The sequence below is a fragment of the Symphalangus syndactylus genome, chromosome 16 (genome assembly GCF_028878055.3).
Source record: "Symphalangus syndactylus isolate Jambi chromosome 16, NHGRI_mSymSyn1-v2.1_pri, whole genome shotgun sequence".
NCBI classification, from domain to species: Eukaryota; Metazoa; Chordata; class Mammalia; order Primates; family Hylobatidae; genus Symphalangus; species Symphalangus syndactylus.
The window spans coordinates 52,627,999-52,649,104 of record NC_072438.2 but is presented as its reverse complement, the minus strand read 5'-3'; the positions used below and the strand labels follow the sequence as shown (position 1 = coordinate 52,649,104).

Genomic DNA, 21,106 nt, shown 5'->3' with positions numbered 1-21,106 from the left:
CATGTACACGTTTCGGGAGGCACGTATAATAATGTTACCAGCAGCAATGTTGGTTATAGCCAACAAAAAATATCACAAATTTCTAAAACTGTATAATGGATAAATTTTGGTGTGTTTTTACAGTGGAAGAAATTTAGCTACGTACAACATTGATGACTATCACAATATATTAAAAAAGACATTCTTAGACAAGGTAGTATGAGGAAAAAGAAGAAAAAAATAATATGCCAAAGACTGCCTTAAGTATGACAATGATCAAATAAAATTCAAAGGAACCCAAACTATGCTATACTTTTCAGAGATGCATATGAAAAATCTATATTAAAAAGAAAAGATCATCGCAGAAATCAGGATAGTTATTACCTCTAGATTGGGGAAGGAGTACTATATTAGGGTGGACATACTGGGTTTTCTGTATGTTAGCAAGTTTCTATTTCTTAACTTAAGTAGATTACATGGGTTATCATAATTTGATCCATGTATGATTAGTCATTAAACTCTGCTTATTAATATTTATTGTATTAAAATGTTCTATGTTTGGCATATCTTATAATAAAAAAACAGGAAAAAGTTCCAAGAATCTACCTTTGGATAATGTTGGCATTGCAATGGTATCAAATTTGGATCTTTCTAATCTACGTATTTTTTTTCTATAGATGGATACCCTAAAAATGAAATTGAGTATAAGTGGAAAAAGCCCTCCGTAGAAGTGGCTGATCCTAAATACTGGAGATTATATCAGTTTGCATTTGTAGGGTTACGGAACTCAACTGAAATCTCTCACACAATCTCTGGTAAAAAGAATACTCAAATAGTGAATGATGCTAGCATTAAATGACATTTTTATTTTAAATATATGGATTGTGATTTATATAGCCAAAATAAAACATTTGTTTTTCTTCCAGGGGATTATGTTATCATGACAATTTTTTTTGACCTGAGCAGAAGAATGGGATATTTCACTATTCAGACCTACATTCCATGCATTCTGACAGTTGTTCTTTCTTGGGTGTCTTTTTGGATCAATAAAGATGCAGTGCCTGCAAGAACATCGTTGGGTATGACATGTAATATTATGCTATAATGCCATAGAACTTTCAAAAATCATTTTGATGTGATAAAAGTTTATAGTAACATTTATTAGATACATTCTTCTAGACTACAGTCAGGAAAAAAATTGACAGGAACTAGAGGACAATGGCATGTTGAAAGAGATATGTAAAAAAAGAAAAGTAGAAAATGGAATTGTAAAGAACTTGAAATTTCAGAAAATTCCTTCTTTTTTCTGCTAATGAAGACCAAGGGAAGCATAGTTACATAACAAGAATTAATACATGAAAATCATACATCATTCCTAAATCTTATTTTGGTTGAGTTTTTCTATCACGTTTCATCAAGATTTTATTTTATCTTATAGCTGAGTCACTAATAACCACTGTTTATTTACTGAGGTGTGCAGATAGCTTTAAAATAACCTGCTTTTATAACATTGCTAATGAAGTCAATTGTTCCAAAGGGCAAGTAGCTGAAAGGAAAAAGAAGCTCCCTGGCTTCTGTGGCTTCTGTCATGTATAAAATGTGTATTTATTTTGTGAATACTTGAGAGTCGCCTGTAGTTGCCTGTACAATAACATTGATTAACAGGGTAATTGTGATTCATACTTGACAAAATAGACTTTTACTCTTTTTCTGTAAAAATCTATTTCAATAATCAAATCATATAACAAAATAAGTGACTAATTATGGTATAGTTATTTAAAAGAAAATGGTAACCTGCAATCAGGTATTGATACATGAAGAAAACTTGTTAATGAATTGATTCACCCCCCAAATCAGTGAAAGACACATGAATCACACTGCTTATAATTGTGTCTTAAAAATATGTAAAGAAAGGTGAGACAGTTTCTATTTTTAACCACAAAGAAGTTTATATGTGATTTCTATGATAGCTCATAAATGTGATTTCTATGATAGCTCATAAATGATTCCATCTAATAAGTACAGTAATATTCAGGTCACATAAAAGTGACAACAACAATGCTTGAGGCACATGGGTCTATACTTGAAAAAGAAGTTCTCTTGGGCATCTAAACAGGGGTATTGACATAGCTAGTGGACAAAATCCATTCATACCTTAATTTTGTTTCCTTTCATTGTTTAAAATTATTTTATATTATAAGTTGTATAAATTATTTTAGGTTCTTTGTATGCTACTATAACTTAAACATAGTATTTTTGTTTATATTTCCATATTTTTCTGGGAATGTAAATTAGCATAACCACTATGCATAACAGTTTGGAAGTTTCTAAAAGAATTTGAATGGATTATTTGTACCACTGGGTTTGTATAAAGTTATATGCTAGAGCGTCGTGAAGAGAAAAGTCAACTGTGAAGTCGTTTTTGCATAAACTTATTTTTATTCAATATTAGCATATCAATTGTAAAGATAAGCACGGCCAGATGTAACTTGACAAATATCTCTTGTAATTGTGGACCCTAAGAGAGAATTACAATTGCTTTAAATATACACGCACACATATATCATTGAAAGACAATTTCCTGAACTCAATGAACTCAACCTTGCATTTTACTAAAATTTATCAAATCCTTTCTGTAAAACAAGCAGTGTTTTTGGTGCTGCAGTGTTAACAGTGAATAAAATTTTAAAACTTCGTGTTTATGGTGTTTACATTTTAGTAGAGAAAACAGGTAATGTACAAATGTAAAAGGCATACAATAAAATTTTAGTGAGTCATGAAGGCTGTGAAGAGATAGCAAAATCAATATTTAGAAAATGACATGGTGTGAGTGGTGTGATATTTGCTATTTTACATTGTGGAGTCTAGATAGATACCTCTGATGATGTGGCATTTGAGCAGTGACCGAATGAAGTGTGGCGCTAACCTGGTGGATATTGGGCAGAAAGATATTCCAGGCAGGGGGAACCATATGGTTTTGAAGCCAGATCTTCCTGCTATGCCATGCTTTGGGGTTCAGAAAAATGACAAATGTGGTTGGAGCTGAATGAATAGTCACAGAAAATGAATTTGGAGAAGGGGCCAATAGTTAGATCATGTAAATTTTTGTGGGCCAAATGTGATGGGAGACTATTGTAGGATCTTGAGTAGGGGAAGCCATGGAGAAAATAGCAATGATATCCAAAATGTTTTCTCAATATCCTGTTGATATCCTAAGTGTTTTTTATTATCACGGACTCAGAAATATTTTAATAGAAAATCCACCATGTTCTTCTCAAGGTAATGACAGTGATAATAATTACTAAATTAAATAAACGTCTGAAAGCAAAGTTCTCCTTAGTTTTTTTGCCTTATTAAAAAAGAATGTAACAGAAACTCAATACAGTAAAATTTATTGCAGTCATGGATAATAAAATGAAACCACACATCGGATTTAAGATTTTTCAGATAGGGAACATAACTGTGGAGTCAAGAAACACTTTGGAAACCTACTTGAGCTGATGACGGGAACAATGTGATTTAATAAGCCTGTGTGGGAGATGAGGCAAAGGGAGACTTGTGTATATCACTTTTTTAGCCTTTACCATAACAAAGCCTTTAAAATGTACATTTAGTTTCAAAATAATTGAAGCAAAAGCTGTAAGGAATAGTGGGAGAAATAAACAAATCTGCAGCCATACTGTTTTCTCATTCATTGTTAGAACTACAAGAAAAAGTTAATTAGGATATAGAAACTTTGAAAAGAAATTATCGTCAACTACTTTACCTGATTGATAATTATAGGACACTGCACCGAACTTCAGAGCACACAATATTTTCAAGTGCATATGGATCATTAAACAAGATATTACTAAAATACAAAACACTGAAATTTTCAGAGTATATTTTCTAACAAAAAAGGAAGTAAATTAAATATTAATAAAAATAATATAACTGATAATGTATATTTGGAAATTTAAAAAAAGACAAATAATTAAATTAAGTACCTTTTGTGTATATTTACTACAATTACGAAGGAAGATATTACTGTTTGTTTTTTTTAAACGAGAGGCACAAAGGAGTTGAAAAACTTTAAGATCACAGAGCTAGTGGATACAAGAGTCAGAGATTAAACCTAAATTTGTCTCGTAATTCCAAATTCATCACAGCTGTATTGCCTTTAATATTTTCTCCAATCCTAAGGAATGATAAAAGTGAAATGACAGGTTTGTGAGTAGAATTTTTAGGGTATGTTTCAATGGAGACATGAGGGGAAGAGGTGGCTATTGCCTTCACTACACCAAAGAGACTGTTGCTGCAGCTGTTTTTGATTTACATTTCATCATGACTGTTGTCACTCTGTAAATATTGGTCAAATTAAGAAGCATTTAGCATTTAGTACTTTTAAGAGAGTAAACAATTCCACTCATGGGGCCACATTACTGGGAAAATGAATGAGGATTATGAAAGTTTAGGTTGAAAGAAATATTAGCATGTGCATCTGTAATTTAGGAGACCTAAGATTAATAGTGACAAGAACCACACGAAGACTGATGAGAAACAGGTCCCTTCAAGGATACACATACAGGATTGAGGCCCTGGAGAACATCCCAATTATACATATAAAAGGATTTACTCTGTGCTTTCAAAGCAATATTCCCTTGATATAACTGTGCCAGTATTCCTCACTTAAACATTGAGATTAAAAATAGGTTTAACTCAAGTTATTATATAACAAAAACCTATGTTAGTTTGAATCAATTTTGACTGTATATGTGTGGTGGGAAATGTCAAGTCACTATCACTTCAGTTAGATAGAAGAATATCTGTTGCTTATGTGAAGTCTAGGGGTAGGAATTTCTTTTTTTTTTTTTTTTTTATTTCAAGGCGATACAATGCATTACAGTATGAGAGATTCAGGCTCCTTCTGGCTTTCTCCTGTATTGTGAGTAAATTTAATTTCCAATATTATCTAATGTTTTAGGATAGTGCTATTTGTATGACCATTGTATTCCAGTAGAAGGCAATGAGAAGGAAAGAAGGGCATTCCTTGTCTCTTTAATGTTGTCTTTAGGATATTGTGTGTTGCCTACATTCTTGACTTGGTTCCCTTTGGCTAGATCTCAGCCTGTGGCCACACTCAGCTGCAGAGAGATGGCAAAAAAAGTTGTTCTGGGGAATCATATGCCAGCTAAATATTTGATATTCTATTACAATGGAGGAAGGGAAGAATGGATATCAAGAGTCAACTTGCACTCCGCAGCAATTTAAATGATTAGAACCCACAGAAACACAAAGAGCACATTGGACACAATGTTGCTATGGCTACCAATAGTTATTAATATAAATTGCTAGTAATCATATTTTTTGTTTCTATTGTTTAATTTCACTCACAATATTGCCAAATCAGATTGGAGAATAAATGTGGTCTATTATTTTTCATTTCCTGTTTTGTTTCCTCTCTCCATAGGTATCACTACGGTTCTGACAATGACAACCCTAAGTACAATTGCCAGGAAATCTTTACCTAAGGTTTCTTATGTGACTGCGATGGATCTCTTTGTTTCTGTTTGTTTCATTTTTGTTTTTGCAGCCTTGATGGAATACGGAACCTTGCATTATTTTACCAGCAACAAAAAAGGAAAGACTGCTACTAAAGACAGAAAGCTAAAAAATAAAGCCTCGGTATGTTAAAAAGAAAAATTTATATTTTATAAACCTCAACTTACTTAGAGATACTCTTTTGAATATTTATGTGTTTGTTTACAGAAATAGGGATGCTTGAGACCCATAACCAAAGACAAATAAAGTTAAGATGAAACTGGAGTACCTACCATTGCTCACCAAGAAAAGTGTATTTCTGCTTTTTAAATATCTCCCATTGGATCCCCTGTCTAAAGAGTGGTTTATTATGGCCTGAATTTTCCCACAGTGGTAGATTCTTTGTACCTCAAACATTATTTGTGATTTACCTTTGATTCGATTTTTGTGTTAGGGTTTGCATTTCTAACAAAATTACCTTACTTTTAGTGATGAAGATTCCTCTTTAATGGTAGTATCCAACTGTGTTTAAAAGTCATGACCACAACATTCTTTTTTTGTTTTTGTATATTTGTGCTATTTTACTCTCCCATCTCAATCATATAATTACCTTAACTTATATCACATCAAGTCTAATACATTAAAATGGATTCTCCTGATTCTAACATACTCATGTATGGGATTATTGACTATGATTCTGTTTTATATTATCAATTATAGCAACCTCAAAGTAATATCTAACACATGTTGAATGTTTCAGACACTCTGCAGAGCATTTTAGATGCATGATTTCATGTGTGCTTAGAGCAACCCTCTAAGCAGAGGTTCAATGATTTGCACAAGAACAGTCTTAGTAAGTGAAAGATCCAAGACTCAGACCTGGGTCCTTTGTGGTGCCAGAGCTCAAGCTTCTGACCCTTCCTTTATATATCCTGTTCTCATAGGGCTTAAAAAAGTAGATATTTATTTTTCTAAAATTAACAAGAAAACATTTAATTTAGTAAATGCTTTCAAAGATTTGTTTCAAAATACTCAAATAAATGAGAAATATATCAAATAGCCAGGCATTAGTGGCAAGCTTGTAAGCCTACCTTAATGTATATATAATGAGTTTTCCATATTATCTAACTTTTTAAGTTCTAGGAGTCAATTTATTTTTCCCTAGTCTTTTTTCATTGGTTTCTTTATAAAACTCTGCTATACTTTTAAGTTACGTTTTACTTTTCATGTTATATTCCAAGAGAAAAACCTGGTGTATTTTGCTTTCAGATACCCACAATATTCACAGAAAGCAGAGCACATTGCTAGCAGTACAAATTTGATGACTTGCATTGTAGAATTAACCTGTGACTCCATCAACTTCACGTCATTTTTGCTTATCTGTAGGATATATTTTGGCCCCTGAATGGACAAATCAGAAGTGAACTGTAATATCCGTTGTTAAATTTTTAGATAAAGAAAAATGAATGCTTTCTACAATTTTCCTTTCATCAAAGCCGTGCATCTTCTCTGGATTTTCCATTTTATTGTTTATTCATTTATATCTATGTTGGATTACTGCCTTGAAAGTTTTATTTCTGGAAATTTTGAGTGGAGATGTTTAGAATAAAAATAACTAATATAGAGGCCAGGCAATGTATAATCTCACATCCATTCTCTAATTTCATTCTAATAATAAATAATTTAGATACCACTATTATATTATCTAAGGACACCACCAAAACATGGCTACTCTAGGACGGTAGCTAATCAATTTGACTGCAGATCATGTACACTCAGCCACAGTTCCAATGGCACACTTACTCAAGAGAGCTGGATTATTCTAGTGTAGACTTTAAACTTATGATGTTATCTAATCATTCATCAACTATTTATTAAGGACTTCCATAATCTAGGCATTGTTCTAGAATAGTTACTATTTTTAATCCATATGTTAAGTCTTTCAAATTTAGCATCAAGCCTAGGTTGCAAACTACTAATTATGGAAAGGTAAAGAACAAAAATTAAATGATAATATTGAAGAACTAAATCGCAAATAGCAACAGTTAAATTGACATATTATAATTGACTACTTGAGTACCAAAAATATTTTCTTTACTGTCATTCATAATGAAGTTTGATAGTCTCTTTTCTTTGTTCAATTATGTGCTTTATGAGCTCTTTCAGTCCTAAATGATATTTTGAGTGAAAAACCAGGATCGCTAATCAAATCTGACTCCTTGCATGGTTCAGTATACAGCCATATGGTCTTGCAAATCAGGAAAATCAGAATGTACTTTTATGAGGAATAGGCAACTCTGTTTGCTGTTGTCTCAAAGCCTCTATTTAAGGGCTTTCTGGAATCCACATTTTTCTTTGGTTGCAAGATGTTGTAGCATCTTGCCATTAAGCCTGTATTAAATGTTTGTGACTTCATCCCCTCCTTCTGCCTTTCTCTCTCTTCCTCTTTGTCTTTTCTTTAATCTCCCCATTTCTTAATTAAAATTCAGAGTAGTTTAAAATCCAGCATTTTCTCTTTTAAAAAAAAATTGTTTAGGGCTATAGTCAGGCTAGGGTGCAATACTTTGGCTAGAAAGTTGCTGAAAGGTCAACAAGTCTGTTATTAAGCAAAATTAAAATCCTTTTCCTGACATCTTGTTGACTGCTTAACTGAGAATCTCAGAATGTTCAGATTATTTTTGGAAGAGATAATACTTGAACAAAATAGATTTTTAGCTTCAATGAACTGCCTAAAAATATAAATTGATAACACCCTTTTTAACTTACTCTCCACATGAAATATCGGGCCAGCTTGTTTGCTCTCTCTCACTCTTTCTCTCTCTCATTCCCTTTCTTTCATTTGTCTTTTACGCTCGCTTTCTATTTTTCCTTCCTTGCTTTTCCTTTCTCCTTTTCCTTCCTTCCTTCCTTCCTTCCTTCCTTCCTTCCTTCCTTCCTTCCGTCCAGCAAGAAGGTTACTTAAACAATTGTAAAGAGTTGGTGCATGGTGGGATATTTTCAATAGATAGAGTAACCGTTTAGTACCAATTGTGACAATGGCCATATGATGCTTCCCTGAAGTGTATAGATACCACCACCAAGAGCTCTTTTTTCTACCTTGGAAGAACCAACCTTCCTTCCTTCCTTCCTTCCTTCCTTCCTTCCTTCCTTCCTTCCTTCCTTCCTTCTCTATTCCATTATTACCTTATTTTTCTTCCTTCTATTTTATTGTATATGTCAATTACATTTTGGATTGTTTCATATGCCCATCCAATATATATTATTACTAATCGGTAAGTATATAATTCAGGTGTATTTGTGCCAACATTTATTTTCAAGAAAATCTAAGAAGTTAACTTAAATATGTTGAACTGCGGAATCAAGACATTTTATGCAACAGATAAAGCCACTAGGAATAAACAGAAAGGCACTAGTAATAAACTAGCCTTTGCCAATTGAAGAGTAGTTTATGTTGAAACTTGAATATTTGGCCCATAGGCTATCAGAAATCTCAGAAAACCACGTTGTACCTACTTCAGGGACCTGCTACAGCCATTTGAGGATTGAACTTACTTATTTTTAGTTTCCTGATTTTATTAAGATGTGAAATCATAGAAATTTATTTATCCAGCTATGGATGAGACACTATGGAGACAAAAAAGAGATAGAATGTGTTCTTTGCTTTCAGGGATGATTGCGTCCAGTTGTGAAAAAATACATCGCAAATACAAGCATAATAAGATACAATATAAATAATAGTCCAAGATAAAGATCAAAATTAAACTAAGAGTCTGTGAGGGAATTAACAATTAGATGAATAATTTCTCATACTTTTTCAGAAGAGCGTATTTTTATAACAAGCGTACATATTTTATTATTTTTAAATAACAATGTTTTATTTTTTATAAAAACATAAAATGTATTTTTAAAGGAACTGTTCTTGTGGAAACAGACAGGTGTCACAAAGCCAGACCTATGTGGCCTATGCTTAGCATCCCAGGCAGTCTTCAGACATCATATTATATGGCCTGTGAAACACTGAACAGGCACACAGTGTTAAAGAGAACCTTGTGGAGAGGAGAGAATGCCTTTCATTTCATGCGTAAATAATTCATTCATAATACATGTAAACTAATGGAAGTTTGGCAAGGAAAATTCCAGAGGAAGTGTGGCTTCACCGAAGTAATTTTTTGAGGAAAAAGTTGCAGTTTTTAAGATAACAAATTAGGAAGAACATTTAAGATAGAGAGAACTATGTCAGCTGGGCTGAGCCTTATATGTGAGAACAAAAAGTAGACTAGTATACATCCCAAGCTGTGCTGTCCAATATAATAGCCACTAACCACATATAGATAGGTTGGGTTAAATAGATTAAAATTAAACAGAATATAATATTCAGTATCTTAGTAGTGCTAGTCGCATTTCAAGTGCTCAATTGCCACGTGTGACTTATGCCTTTCATACTGAAGAGTGTAGATGTAGAACATTGTCATCACAGAAAGTGCTATTGGTTAAAGTTTATCTTGAAAATAGGAAAGAAACATTTTCTCTTAGGAAAGAAAATAACCTATGTTGAGGATAGAAGAGTGGTTTATGGCCAGGTTGTGCAAAATCTTTAAAGCCATGCAAAGAATTTACATTTTGTCTTGTTAGCACTGGCAAGTTATACACGTTTTTGAGCAGGATGGTATATTTCTATGTATGTTTTCAGAAGATAACTAGAAATAGTATACAGTATATACTTGGATGGCGAAAGAGGCAGGGAGATAAATTTGGAGACTATTGCAATTGTTCCAGAAGTAATATAATACTAAAAGCTGAAACCAAGATATTAGGATGAAAATAATGCATAGCAAATTTTTGGGTCCCCCCTGGCTCCGCGCCCCCCCCCAAAATCCTCACCCGCAGCTCCTTTTCAGCAAAGAGAATATTTTCATTTCAGTCAGTGCATGCCTGTTGAATAAACATTTGTCTACCTCTCAGAGTACTAAAATAATGAAAAGCTGTATCAATCCACAGTTTCACAACTTACAGATTCTTTCTTATAATAGTATTTGGCAAAGCTCCCAGGAAGGATTATGTGATATTGGTGAAATGTGAAATACAGCAAGAAGGTTACTTAAACAATTGTAAAGAGTCGGTGCATGGTGAGATGTTTTCAATAGATAGAGTAACCATTTAGTACCAGTTGTGACAATGGCCATATGATGCTTCCTTGAAGTGTATAGATACCACCAACAACAGCTCTTTTTTCTACCTTGGCTTCCAAAGAACACGCCTTAATATTTATATTTCTATTTAAAACATCATAGACTATTACAGCAGAAAGGGACTAGATTAATCATTGAGTAAAATTCCCATTTAAAAAATTAATTTTAACAGTAATAGTGGAGCATGGTTGAAACTAATACACAAATAGAACAATTCATAAATGTACAAATAAAGAAAATTATCTACCTAGAACATTTTGTCCCAAATCTCAGAATCAACTACATTGTAACCATTTCTGTTTTTACATTCTTGTAATGGTTGTTTTCATTGTATTTCTGATTCTTACTGTACCAAATTTCAAGGTATCTATAACTCTTTGGTACAAAAGAAAATATAGCTCTTCTGTTGTATCTTTCTTATTCTCTTTCTCAGTATTTTAATTTACTATTCATAGTTATTAACCGGGCACGTTGGCTCACTCCTGTAATCCCAGCACTTTGGGAGGCCAAGGTGGGCAGATCACGGGGTCAGGAGATTGAGTCCATCCTGGCCAACATGGTGAAATCTGTCCCTACAAAAAAAAAAAAAAAAAAAAATTAGGCACTTGGTTAATTTTAAAACTTTAAATAATATATTTAAATCTCTACTTCTGAATTCATTATTGTGATTAATTCTAGTGCCAATTTTATTATTATTCTTTGCAGATAAAACTTTTTTCCTTTTCTTACCTGAAACTTTTCATCATCTTGTTTTTTACAGTGTAAAAAAATTCTTAAGGATTCGTACATTTTCTGTGTTTTGACCTTTTTTATTTCCTCGTTACTTAATGTTCTTATGTTTTATTTTTGAGAATGTTATCAATTCTTTGTTCCAATTTATTTCTATTTTCTCCTTGGAAACTACTGGTAGATTTTCGACTTCCTAGGTTCAGCATATATTCTAGATTTTCTTTTTATCATATTTTAAGCCATTTTTCCATACTATGAGCAGTTTTTTCAAGATTTCATTTTAAAACTTTGAGCTTATTAATAATTTACAATAACTTTATGAATTTCATGGAGGTCTTATTTTCTAACTGTTCTTTGTTCATTTTTCCTTAAGTGGGTATATTACTTCCTCAAGTATTTCTGAGTGGACTAACTAGATTTATGTTCTCATATTTCCTAAAATATTAGAATCAGTAATTCCAGCTGTTCGTTTTCACTTTTCTCCTTTGTATTGTTCACTTACCTCAAAACTTCTTCATGATTGTTCCCCAAATAGGCCCAGTAAGTTTGGTATGCAACAGTCAAGTTTGCAACCATCGGATTTTACTTTGATACGTGTGTTTGTGGGGCATGACATCTGATTCCTTCCAAATATACACATATACATTCTATATGATGGGATGATGGCACAATACTAGGACACTCCAGTTCCAACATCAAGAGCCCTAACCTTTTTCCTAGGATAGTGGAAGATTCTTCTCATTTTTTAGAAGTTATAGAGTTTAGAGATGAGTGAACACCAACCGTTATCATCTTTTTTCTCTACATGCACAGTAGGTGAACTATAGTTCAAAGGAGTGCCGCTGATCTGGAGGTGGACATTTAGCTAACACCATGTTTTCCATCCTATTCATTAGTCCCATTCATCCTTCCTCATATTGAGTGGAAGAGTAGATTCCACAGTCATGTTTTCATTGACTGAGCCTTTCTGAGATGTGTCTTCTTTTGGTTTGCTTTATCCATTGGCCTATTTCCATCTCCTTTTTGTACTTCAGAAATTTATCAGAAATTCTAAATGCTGATTGGCAGCTCCTCGTCACCAAGATTCACCTCCTGGAATTTTTTTCTGTTTTTTAAAACAAAGTTTCACTCCACATCACCCAGGCTGGAATGCAGTAATGCAATCACAGCTCACTGCAGCCTCAACATCCTGAGATCAATCCATCCTCCCACCTCAGCCTCCCAAATAGCTGGGATTGCAAACACATGCAACTACACCCAGCTAAATTTCTTTTGTTTCCTCTTTCTGTAGATACAGGGTTTTGCCATGTTGCCCAGGCTGGTCTCAAGAAATCTGCCCACCTTGGCCTCCCAAAGTGCTGGGATTACAGGTGTGAGCCAATGTGCCCAGGCTTCTCCTGTTGATTTTTTAATGTTGATGGTATAATCTACAATTTTTGAACATCTCAACTTAAACAGGATTTTGTGAAAGAGGGGTAAACAGTGCTTAGTTTGGCATTTTCATGTGCAATATTTTAAATGGGAAGTTAATAATATTATATAGTCAGTATTTCATAATAATATAATCATCAAATAATATTTACTATTCATATTACTAATATTTAATAATTTTAGCAGATGGTATAAGTAATAATTATATGTAAATACTGATTTATTTATCACTTCATATTTATTTGATATTAGTATATTTTGGTGCTTAAAATATATTTTATTAATATATAACTAGACAAAGATATATCCTTAATAGTGAAAATGCGATGAATTCCTCAAAATAGGAAGCTCAGCTATATTCTTAGTAATTTTTGAAAATTTTAAAAGTATATTTTAAAAACTACTTTATTTAAAGTAGAATATTCTATTCAATTATGTTTTTATTTTTTAAATTACTTTAACTGATTTATTTTTTAATGTTTGCTTTTTTGGGAAGGCAGGGTCTATATTTGAGAAATTAAAAGATGGGTAGCATAGTTGCACTTCAGATAAATAAGACTTGGAATGTATATATTTTTCTGATTAATTTCTCAGTGGTTTAAAGGTCAGAAATCTGGGTTTCATCAATATTTTATTTTATTGATATTGTGTTAGAGTTTTGGCTATTTTTCTCAGCATTTATATGTCCATTTCTGTTTACTTTCATTGTTCATTGATGCGTACTTTCTTTCAATTCATGAACTTGAGTTTTGAGGGGATGGGGGTGGAGGCAGCAAAAACTAGAAAACTGCCAATTTAAAATGTATTTGCAATAGAACTCTCCATGATGCTGCTCACCAGAGATTAGTTCATTTTTTAAATAAACCACTTGCAGTTTTTCTTCATTTCAGTGCACTTAAAAATTTAATCATTTCTCCCATGAACAACTAACTTCCTCGAAAAACACACCATATTTCCGTTTATGGTAATGCTGTTTCATATGTGGGATGTATTTTCTACCGCATAATCTTAAAATTGCCTCCTAATAATTTTTCAAAATTAATTTTCATTCTGATTAGCATAAGAGCATATGCTATTCAAGTATCAAGTGACAAGGAAATAGGTACCAATTCGTCTCTCTCCTTTGTTTTTTTTTCAGAATTATTTGTATTGTAGTTCTTTTTTTTTTGTATTTTAAACTTTTTTTATTATACTTTAAGTTTTAGGGTACATGTGCACAACGTGCAGGTTAGTTACATAAGTATACATGTGCTATTTTTTTACATGATTTTAGTGCTCCATTAAAATTTAGGAATGTAGTCAACTATCCCCAAGTTCCATCCTCAAAAGATCTGTCATTAACATTTAATACGATACTGCCTCTGCTTTTTATGATATAGCTAAGCAAGTTTAATCATGAACTTATTTGTGTTTAGGGCATTTCTCCTTATCCTCAAGGTGCACAGTTGTCTCTAATATGAATATTGTGACCTGCAAGATGTTTTAATCTTTTAAAAATATCACTAAATGTGAATATTTGCTTCCTTTTGCATCTACTGGATTTTTAATATTTGGTGACTTGGATTCTATGTTTCTTTTTAGAAATAAAATGGACATGAATATAGGTTCAAGTTGTAAGAAATTTTAAATTTTTGTATGTAATTGTAAAAGTTTTTCATAAAATATTTAATTTTGTTGACCTATTTCAAAATTTAGGATGAAAACATTTAACAAACATTTACATGTGAAAAGATGTAAGATCCGGTAAAAACAATTTTTATAAAATTGGTGCTATATTTAGTGTTTAGATAGTGAAATTGCTGAATACCAGAAGTTGTAAGATTCACATCTTAAGATAACCCTCAAAATATGTTAAGGTCTGAAAAATGAAGAATTGCTAAAGCTGAAATATTCATATTTTACTTGCCAGCTTATTAAAGGAGTCATTAATTTTTTTTCCGGTAACATTTTTATGTGGTCTAGGACTTTGTTGTTGCTGCTATTATTATTTTTTGCATGTTTATCTTAGCATGAATTTTATAATCAATTGTGATATAGGCCTCATCAGGAATAAACAGTAACAATTACAACAATAATGATGTTACCTACTGGCAGGTGATTACTTGCTATGTTTCAAGTATTTTGCTTAGTGTTTTATGTCTATCATCCCATTTAATAATCAAGCAAACCTACAATGTTTTTATTGCCATTTTTGTACAGACGAAAACATAGAAGCCAAAGAATAATACTTTCACTTTTTAATTATTTAAGTATTATTCAAAATCAAGTATTATAAAAACTTAATTTAACATGTTCCAAATAAAGCTGTTAATAATAGTAGCTATTATTACTGAGCATGATGGAGCAATGATCATTGTACGTAAGCCATGAAATTTACTTATCATAGCTGTCACAGAAATTAGGTGCAAATATAATTCCAGCTATGAAGACAGCTACATTGGTAGAATGAGCAGAATTTGAACACCAGTTGTTCCCAAGTCTGAGCTTTTGTTTCCTACACATCCTCTTTCCCAAATATGGTGCCTTGTGCTTACCCATCACAAAGCCCCATAAGTTTTTTTGTCCATTCATATCTTCGCAAACCTTTTGCATTATCAAAATGCCTTTTTGCTATTTATTCTCATTTTTATTAAAGTTGATAAATAATATATAATAGCAAAAAAAGATGCATATAGCACTATTAATGTTTTAATATAAAATAGAATATACGGTTCATTTTATTTTAGAATTAGATCTTGGTAAATGATGTTTTGGTGGGTCAACTTTCTAAAGGTATAAAAATATATTTTATTTTTCAGGGTTATTTCATTTCTGCATAACAGAATGTAACAAATGTTCTGTTACAAAGCAAATTATAATATAAAACATGTAATAATTGAAAATACTGGATTTTTTGAAATCAAGATTAGTTTCATTACCTATCAGTCTCCTAGAGTTTGCAAACTCTAGGAGAGTTAAAGGAGCAAATTGATCTTTGCTTATGCTACTTTTTTGGTGTCACAAATTCATTTATTATTTTGCTTAGATGACTCCTGGTCTCCATCCTGGATCCACTCTGATTCCAATGAATAGTATTTCTGTGCCGCAAGAAGATGATTATGGGTATCAGTGTTTGGAGGGCAAAGATTGTGCCAGCTTCTTCTGTTGCTTTGAAGACTGCAGAACAGGATCTTGGAGGGAAGGAAGGATACACATACGCATTGCCAAAATTGACTCTTATTCTAGAATATTTTTCCCAACAGCTTTTGCCCTGTTCAACTTGGTTTATTGGGTTGGCTATCTTTACTTATAAAATCTACTTCATAAGCAAAACTCAAAAGAAGTCTGACTAAATTCAATAGAATCTTTTGTATTTCAGTAACTTGAAGTTTAAATTTAAAATGCAGAAAAAACAATGGTTAAAATGAATAGTATTGTAACTATTTTAAGGCCTTCAGAAGTAAATAAAGAAGCAGCTTTCAGGCTAATTTACGTGAAACTGATTAGTTGCAAAATCCAGTAGGTTAAAATACTCACATATTTTTACTTAAATTTTCTTTAATTTACTTATATGTTATTATAATTTTGAATTTTTAAGTTCCATGATTCATGTTTTAAAGATGGAATAATTTTAATACATATTTTGTTTAAATATAATCTACAATAGTTTTGTAATGTAAGACTAATTACTAATATTTATGTAGCAACTTTTGTGCCAGAAAAAAGATTGTTAATTTGTTTTTTCTTGCTTTTCATTTGATTGCACTGCTCGAAATACAGTTAGTTGATAACATAAAGCCATAGTTTTCTTGGATTTTCTTCCAAGATACTGTATTCCCAAGAAGAAATTTATTTATTTTTAAACTATCAGTTACTGAAAACTTATGAAAAGGTCAACTTTTATCTGTCTTTTAATCCAGTCCATTTTCTGACACAATATTAAACAGAACGCCAGTTACATTTACTTTGGTGATTTGCAAACTTGGAAGGAAGCCACCAGTCATTTTTTAAGAAGGCAAGATGAAAAAATCAGGTAAAATCTAACCATTTTATTCTCTGCTTCATAGCATTTATAATGTATGATGAGGTTAACATTGAAATATTAAAATCTGCAAATGCACATTAATGCAATTTAAATGCAGACAGAAATTATTTTTTTCTTTATGTTTTATGAAAGTGTTGCAGTCCCTAAAATAAAAATATTGAGGAACAGTGCTGGTATTTACTCATGTGGTTAAAAAATTATTACCTGGCAAATTGAGTTGCAGGTCATATTGAGGACAAAATCTGAAATATGTGCTATTAGCATTGTTTTTAGACTAGTAATATGCAGAAAACAGTTTTAGGCCTGTGTTACATATTGCCTCTTCCAGCTCCAAAGTTTTGGACCCTGTCAGTTTTGCACTTACATTATACATTATTATAATATTCTTTTTTTTTTTCTAGAAACTGGGGGCAGCCTCAAAATCATGTTAAAGAGGGAGTTTTGTTAGAGACATCTTTAATGAACATGAGTGTGAGAGCTCTCTAAATTTTTAGCATCTCACTGGATGTAAAATCTATCAGTTAATAGTTTTAAAAACGTCTCTTTTGTTAAGAAGAAAGTTAAATTTAGGCTTCAATCATTATAATCCTATAAGTAGCTTGACATATCAATTGTTTATAAGATTCATCACGTAAATTTCTGGAGAACCACTGGGTTCAGCTTGGAAATAACCTTTAAAGATTCTTTCTGTTGCCAAGACCAATGACCATGATGAAGAGTTTTATGATCACGGCCTATCTTACTTAAGGTTTGAGAGGGAACCTGTCACCTCTGCAATTGTCACTCTAGTTTTTAATGTTATAATTCTGCTACATGGTTAGTGAATGTCTGGCATGATTATACACATGTATTGGAAATATCTAGTTTTTAAATTTTTAATTAATTTATTTATAGTTGACCGTGTGTTCCTAGCTAACTCTAATTTTTTTTTCACTTGCTCATAAACTTCTGAAAAAAAATAAGCATGAATCAAATGGTAATGCCCAATATCCACTGACACTGCTTTTTCTTGAATGAACAGCCAAACTAAACTTTGGCCATCTATATATTCATTTACAGATTATTCATACATTCATTTTAATAACATTGAGTACTGATGGATGTTTTGAAAGTGAGCATTCATTTAAGGATAAATAAAAAATAAAGTACTCATAAAGAATAAAATACTAAAATATCGAATGGCTATTTTCATGTTTGAAGCTATAGCTTACTTACTATCATGAGACAGTTTTGATTTTGGGACTCTTTCAAGTGTATCTGAGCATGACTATATTTTAAAATACTTAAAAGTGCTTGATATAAATAGCTTTTCCTTCTGAACCACAGTTCTATGTAAAAGAAAAAAAATAGCTTTGATTTTCTCACTGGTGTTTCATTAACTTGGTTTTAAATGTTGACAATATTTACAAGTGGAAATAAAATTTGTAAATATATGAAAGATGCCTTTCCTTGTATATACCATCAAGCAAGCACTTTGTTTTCAAAGCAAGTGGTACTTTCATCAGTTTTATTTAAATGTGTGATCAGAAAGAATGGTGTACAAATCTTATTATTTCTAAAAATAAGAATAAGAAGGTAAAACTACATTTAGACTTCTTTTTCAAGAAATCAAATACAGCTTTTTTTCAAAGACGATTCAGTTCATTTCCGGTTCCTCTCTTCCAAGTATAAGTTTCACTACCTTGAGAAATAATTTTTTAAAAAATCTTCCTCTTTCTCTGGGGAGTTATATAATAATTTATTGAATTGATTGTAACTTGATTTTCCTGGATGCTTTCAGTGTTTTTAATGCTAACATAGACCCCAAAATCAGATATAAAGAATTGGGAAAGACACCTGGAGCACAAGGAATAGCTTCATTTGTAAAAAAATGTTTGTTTATATAGACCTATCCTCTAAATATGTGACCAAGATCTAGAAATTCCGAGAGGGGAAAATGTGATTTTGGATTTACAATGACAGGGTAATATTTTATTTATCTTTGAATTCCATGGACAAAATTAGCCTCACTTAAATTAATTTTTGTAAACCCAAGTAAGTTCTAAAAAAAAAGTAAAAAATACGTAGAATACTTGAGAATTTAGCAGGGACAGGGGAAAATTTCCCAGTAAGTCTGAAGTCTTGATCTAAGTGGGAATTAGACAACTCATTGGAGGCATTTTATTTTAAGTTAAAGACAGATTTCATTAATAGGTTTTTAAAATTGATCAACTTTAAATTAAAGCACAGTAAATATGTATAAGTATGAAGGCAATCATAAGGATTTTTTTCATTTGTGTTTCCATATTCTGGCATTAATATATCATCATAAAATAGACAATGTTTTTGTCTCAAGAACAAGAATAAATTAGAAGTCTGCATTCATGCCAATTCAGCATAAAAAAGAATGGGCTACAGTTCTCTCACACCAAGGGCCCCATAGTTATAAATGTGAAATTATATTCCAGGTCAAAATTTGTGAAAAATACACAAAACACTTTGATTTTACAAGACAGGAGCTTTAAATAAGATGATTTTAGTAGATTGAAATAAATAACCAGTATTTAAGTAAATGTATAACAAATGAATAAATACATGCATAATATTTTCAAAGTTCTATACCAGTGCTTATTTTTTACTCTTGCCAAATTTCCTGTAAAAAAATACTACATTTGAAATTATTTCATTGGTTTTAGAACTGGGATTGAAGTTACCCAGTAGACTTTTAAAGGCTTTACTGCTTGTCTCACTAGAAACATTTATTTCTGACCTACCTAGTTTTCCTCACATCATCAAATTTATTCAGCTTCTCAGTGCTGTACCATATGATGGCAAGACAAACTTGATATTTCCATTTCTGTTGGTCATTCTTTATTGCTTTTTACTGCCAGGGAGGTCTTGCCAGGCTTCTATACAGTTACAAAAACCATTACCAAATCTTTATCAAGGACTTTCCAAATGGAGTTTTCAAACGCTATTGACCACATTGCTCTAGTTAATGTAAGGTCAGCTCTGACTTTTTGTGTTTGCATTTCGGAAGTGAGGTAACCTCATTCAAATATTTATGCAGCACTTTCTGTGTACAAAGTACTATTCTAAATACAAAAGGGAATATAAAGATGAACTTTCAAGGAACATATAATGTAGTCAGAAAGATGAGAGGATTAGTTATACAGTGTAAGGAAGGGAGGATAACTTTGGGAAGGTTTTGTGGAGGATATGTGTTTAGAGATGCGAGTTGGGGATTCAACAGGTGAGAGAGAGAGAGGTCACAATTTCCAACTGGGTAAACAGCTTGAAAAGAGAAACAGAAGCATGGGCACAAATGAAAACCCCATATTAATTGGAAGTTAAGATTCATATAGAGACAATGAAAGGTTAGGTTAGAACAATAAACTGAGAAGTACGAATGTGGACTTCAGGAGAGTAGGGGAAATTATGAAGTGGTAAACATTTCACAGAGATACTTGAGTACAAAAGAGACATTGTTAAAATTTCTGCAGAAGTTTCATCTTATTTGTGTGTGATGGTTTGGAATATAACAAGCCAGTTAGGAGTATAGGCTTATAGTGGCTAACATGAGGATGAAATTCGTACTGTCGTGACAGAAGTCTTCGGCGGAGATGGGGGATGATAGCCCCAAATAGAAAGAAAAGTGGCAGACATTAAGCTTTGACTAACAGACAACATAACCGAGAGACATGGTGTGTTGGGTGGAAGGGATCCTGTAGTAGATACTTGTTTGCATGTAGATGGGTACAAAGACACCATGAGGAAATTCTGGATGTAATACAATCTTGTTTCCTGTTCCATTTTGATCAAAGGCTTATTTTTCCTATTGATTTATCTTTTTCACACATAAAAATGAAGAAAAAACAATCTGAAATATAAATCCTAAAGTGATCTGTCTAGATTCTTATTTTTTAAAAAATGTTCCTCATTAAAAGGGTTTTCTATTCAAATAACCATTTCCAGTTTTCTAACTGAGAAATACATGTATATATAATATATACATGTATTTCTCAGTTAGAAAATTATATATATATAATTATATATATATAATATATATATATATTTGGACAAAGAGAATAAGAGAATTGCGGGTAGAAATAGTCTACTGTGTGTAGACAAATCCAGAAAGTTGATTTCTCTTCCTCAAACAATTTCTGAAATATTTATGTCAGAATAAATAAAAGAATTGTTACCTGGACCCTCTGAGTGTGTGAATAGTGAAGGCTGTGATAACTGAAATGCA

The 21,106-nt window shown here is 32.0% G+C and overlaps 1 protein-coding gene across 3 annotated transcripts in view; it reads left to right on the top strand.

Annotated features, from left to right (window-relative positions):
• Positions 1-20,877, top strand: part of GABRG1 (gamma-aminobutyric acid type A receptor subunit gamma1) — an 82,218-nt gene extending 61,341 nt beyond the window's left edge. Inside the window, exons 6-10 of one of the 3 annotated variants that reach the window (XM_055246122.2) lie at positions 657-794; positions 906-1,058; positions 5,429-5,643; positions 15,874-15,956; positions 16,016-20,877. In XM_055246122.2, the coding sequence (XP_055102097.1) occupies positions 657-794; positions 906-1,058; positions 5,429-5,643; positions 15,874-15,956; positions 16,016-16,061 (635 nt within the window). In that variant the 3' untranslated portion in view covers positions 16,062-20,877. Of the gene's footprint in view, positions 1-656; positions 795-905; positions 1,059-5,428; positions 5,644-5,727; positions 6,111-15,873 lie in introns of those variants that run through there. The other 2 variants (XM_055246121.2, XM_055246123.2) reach the window with 2 other exon arrangements.
• The last annotated feature ends 229 nt before the right edge of the window (positions 20,878-21,106 follow it).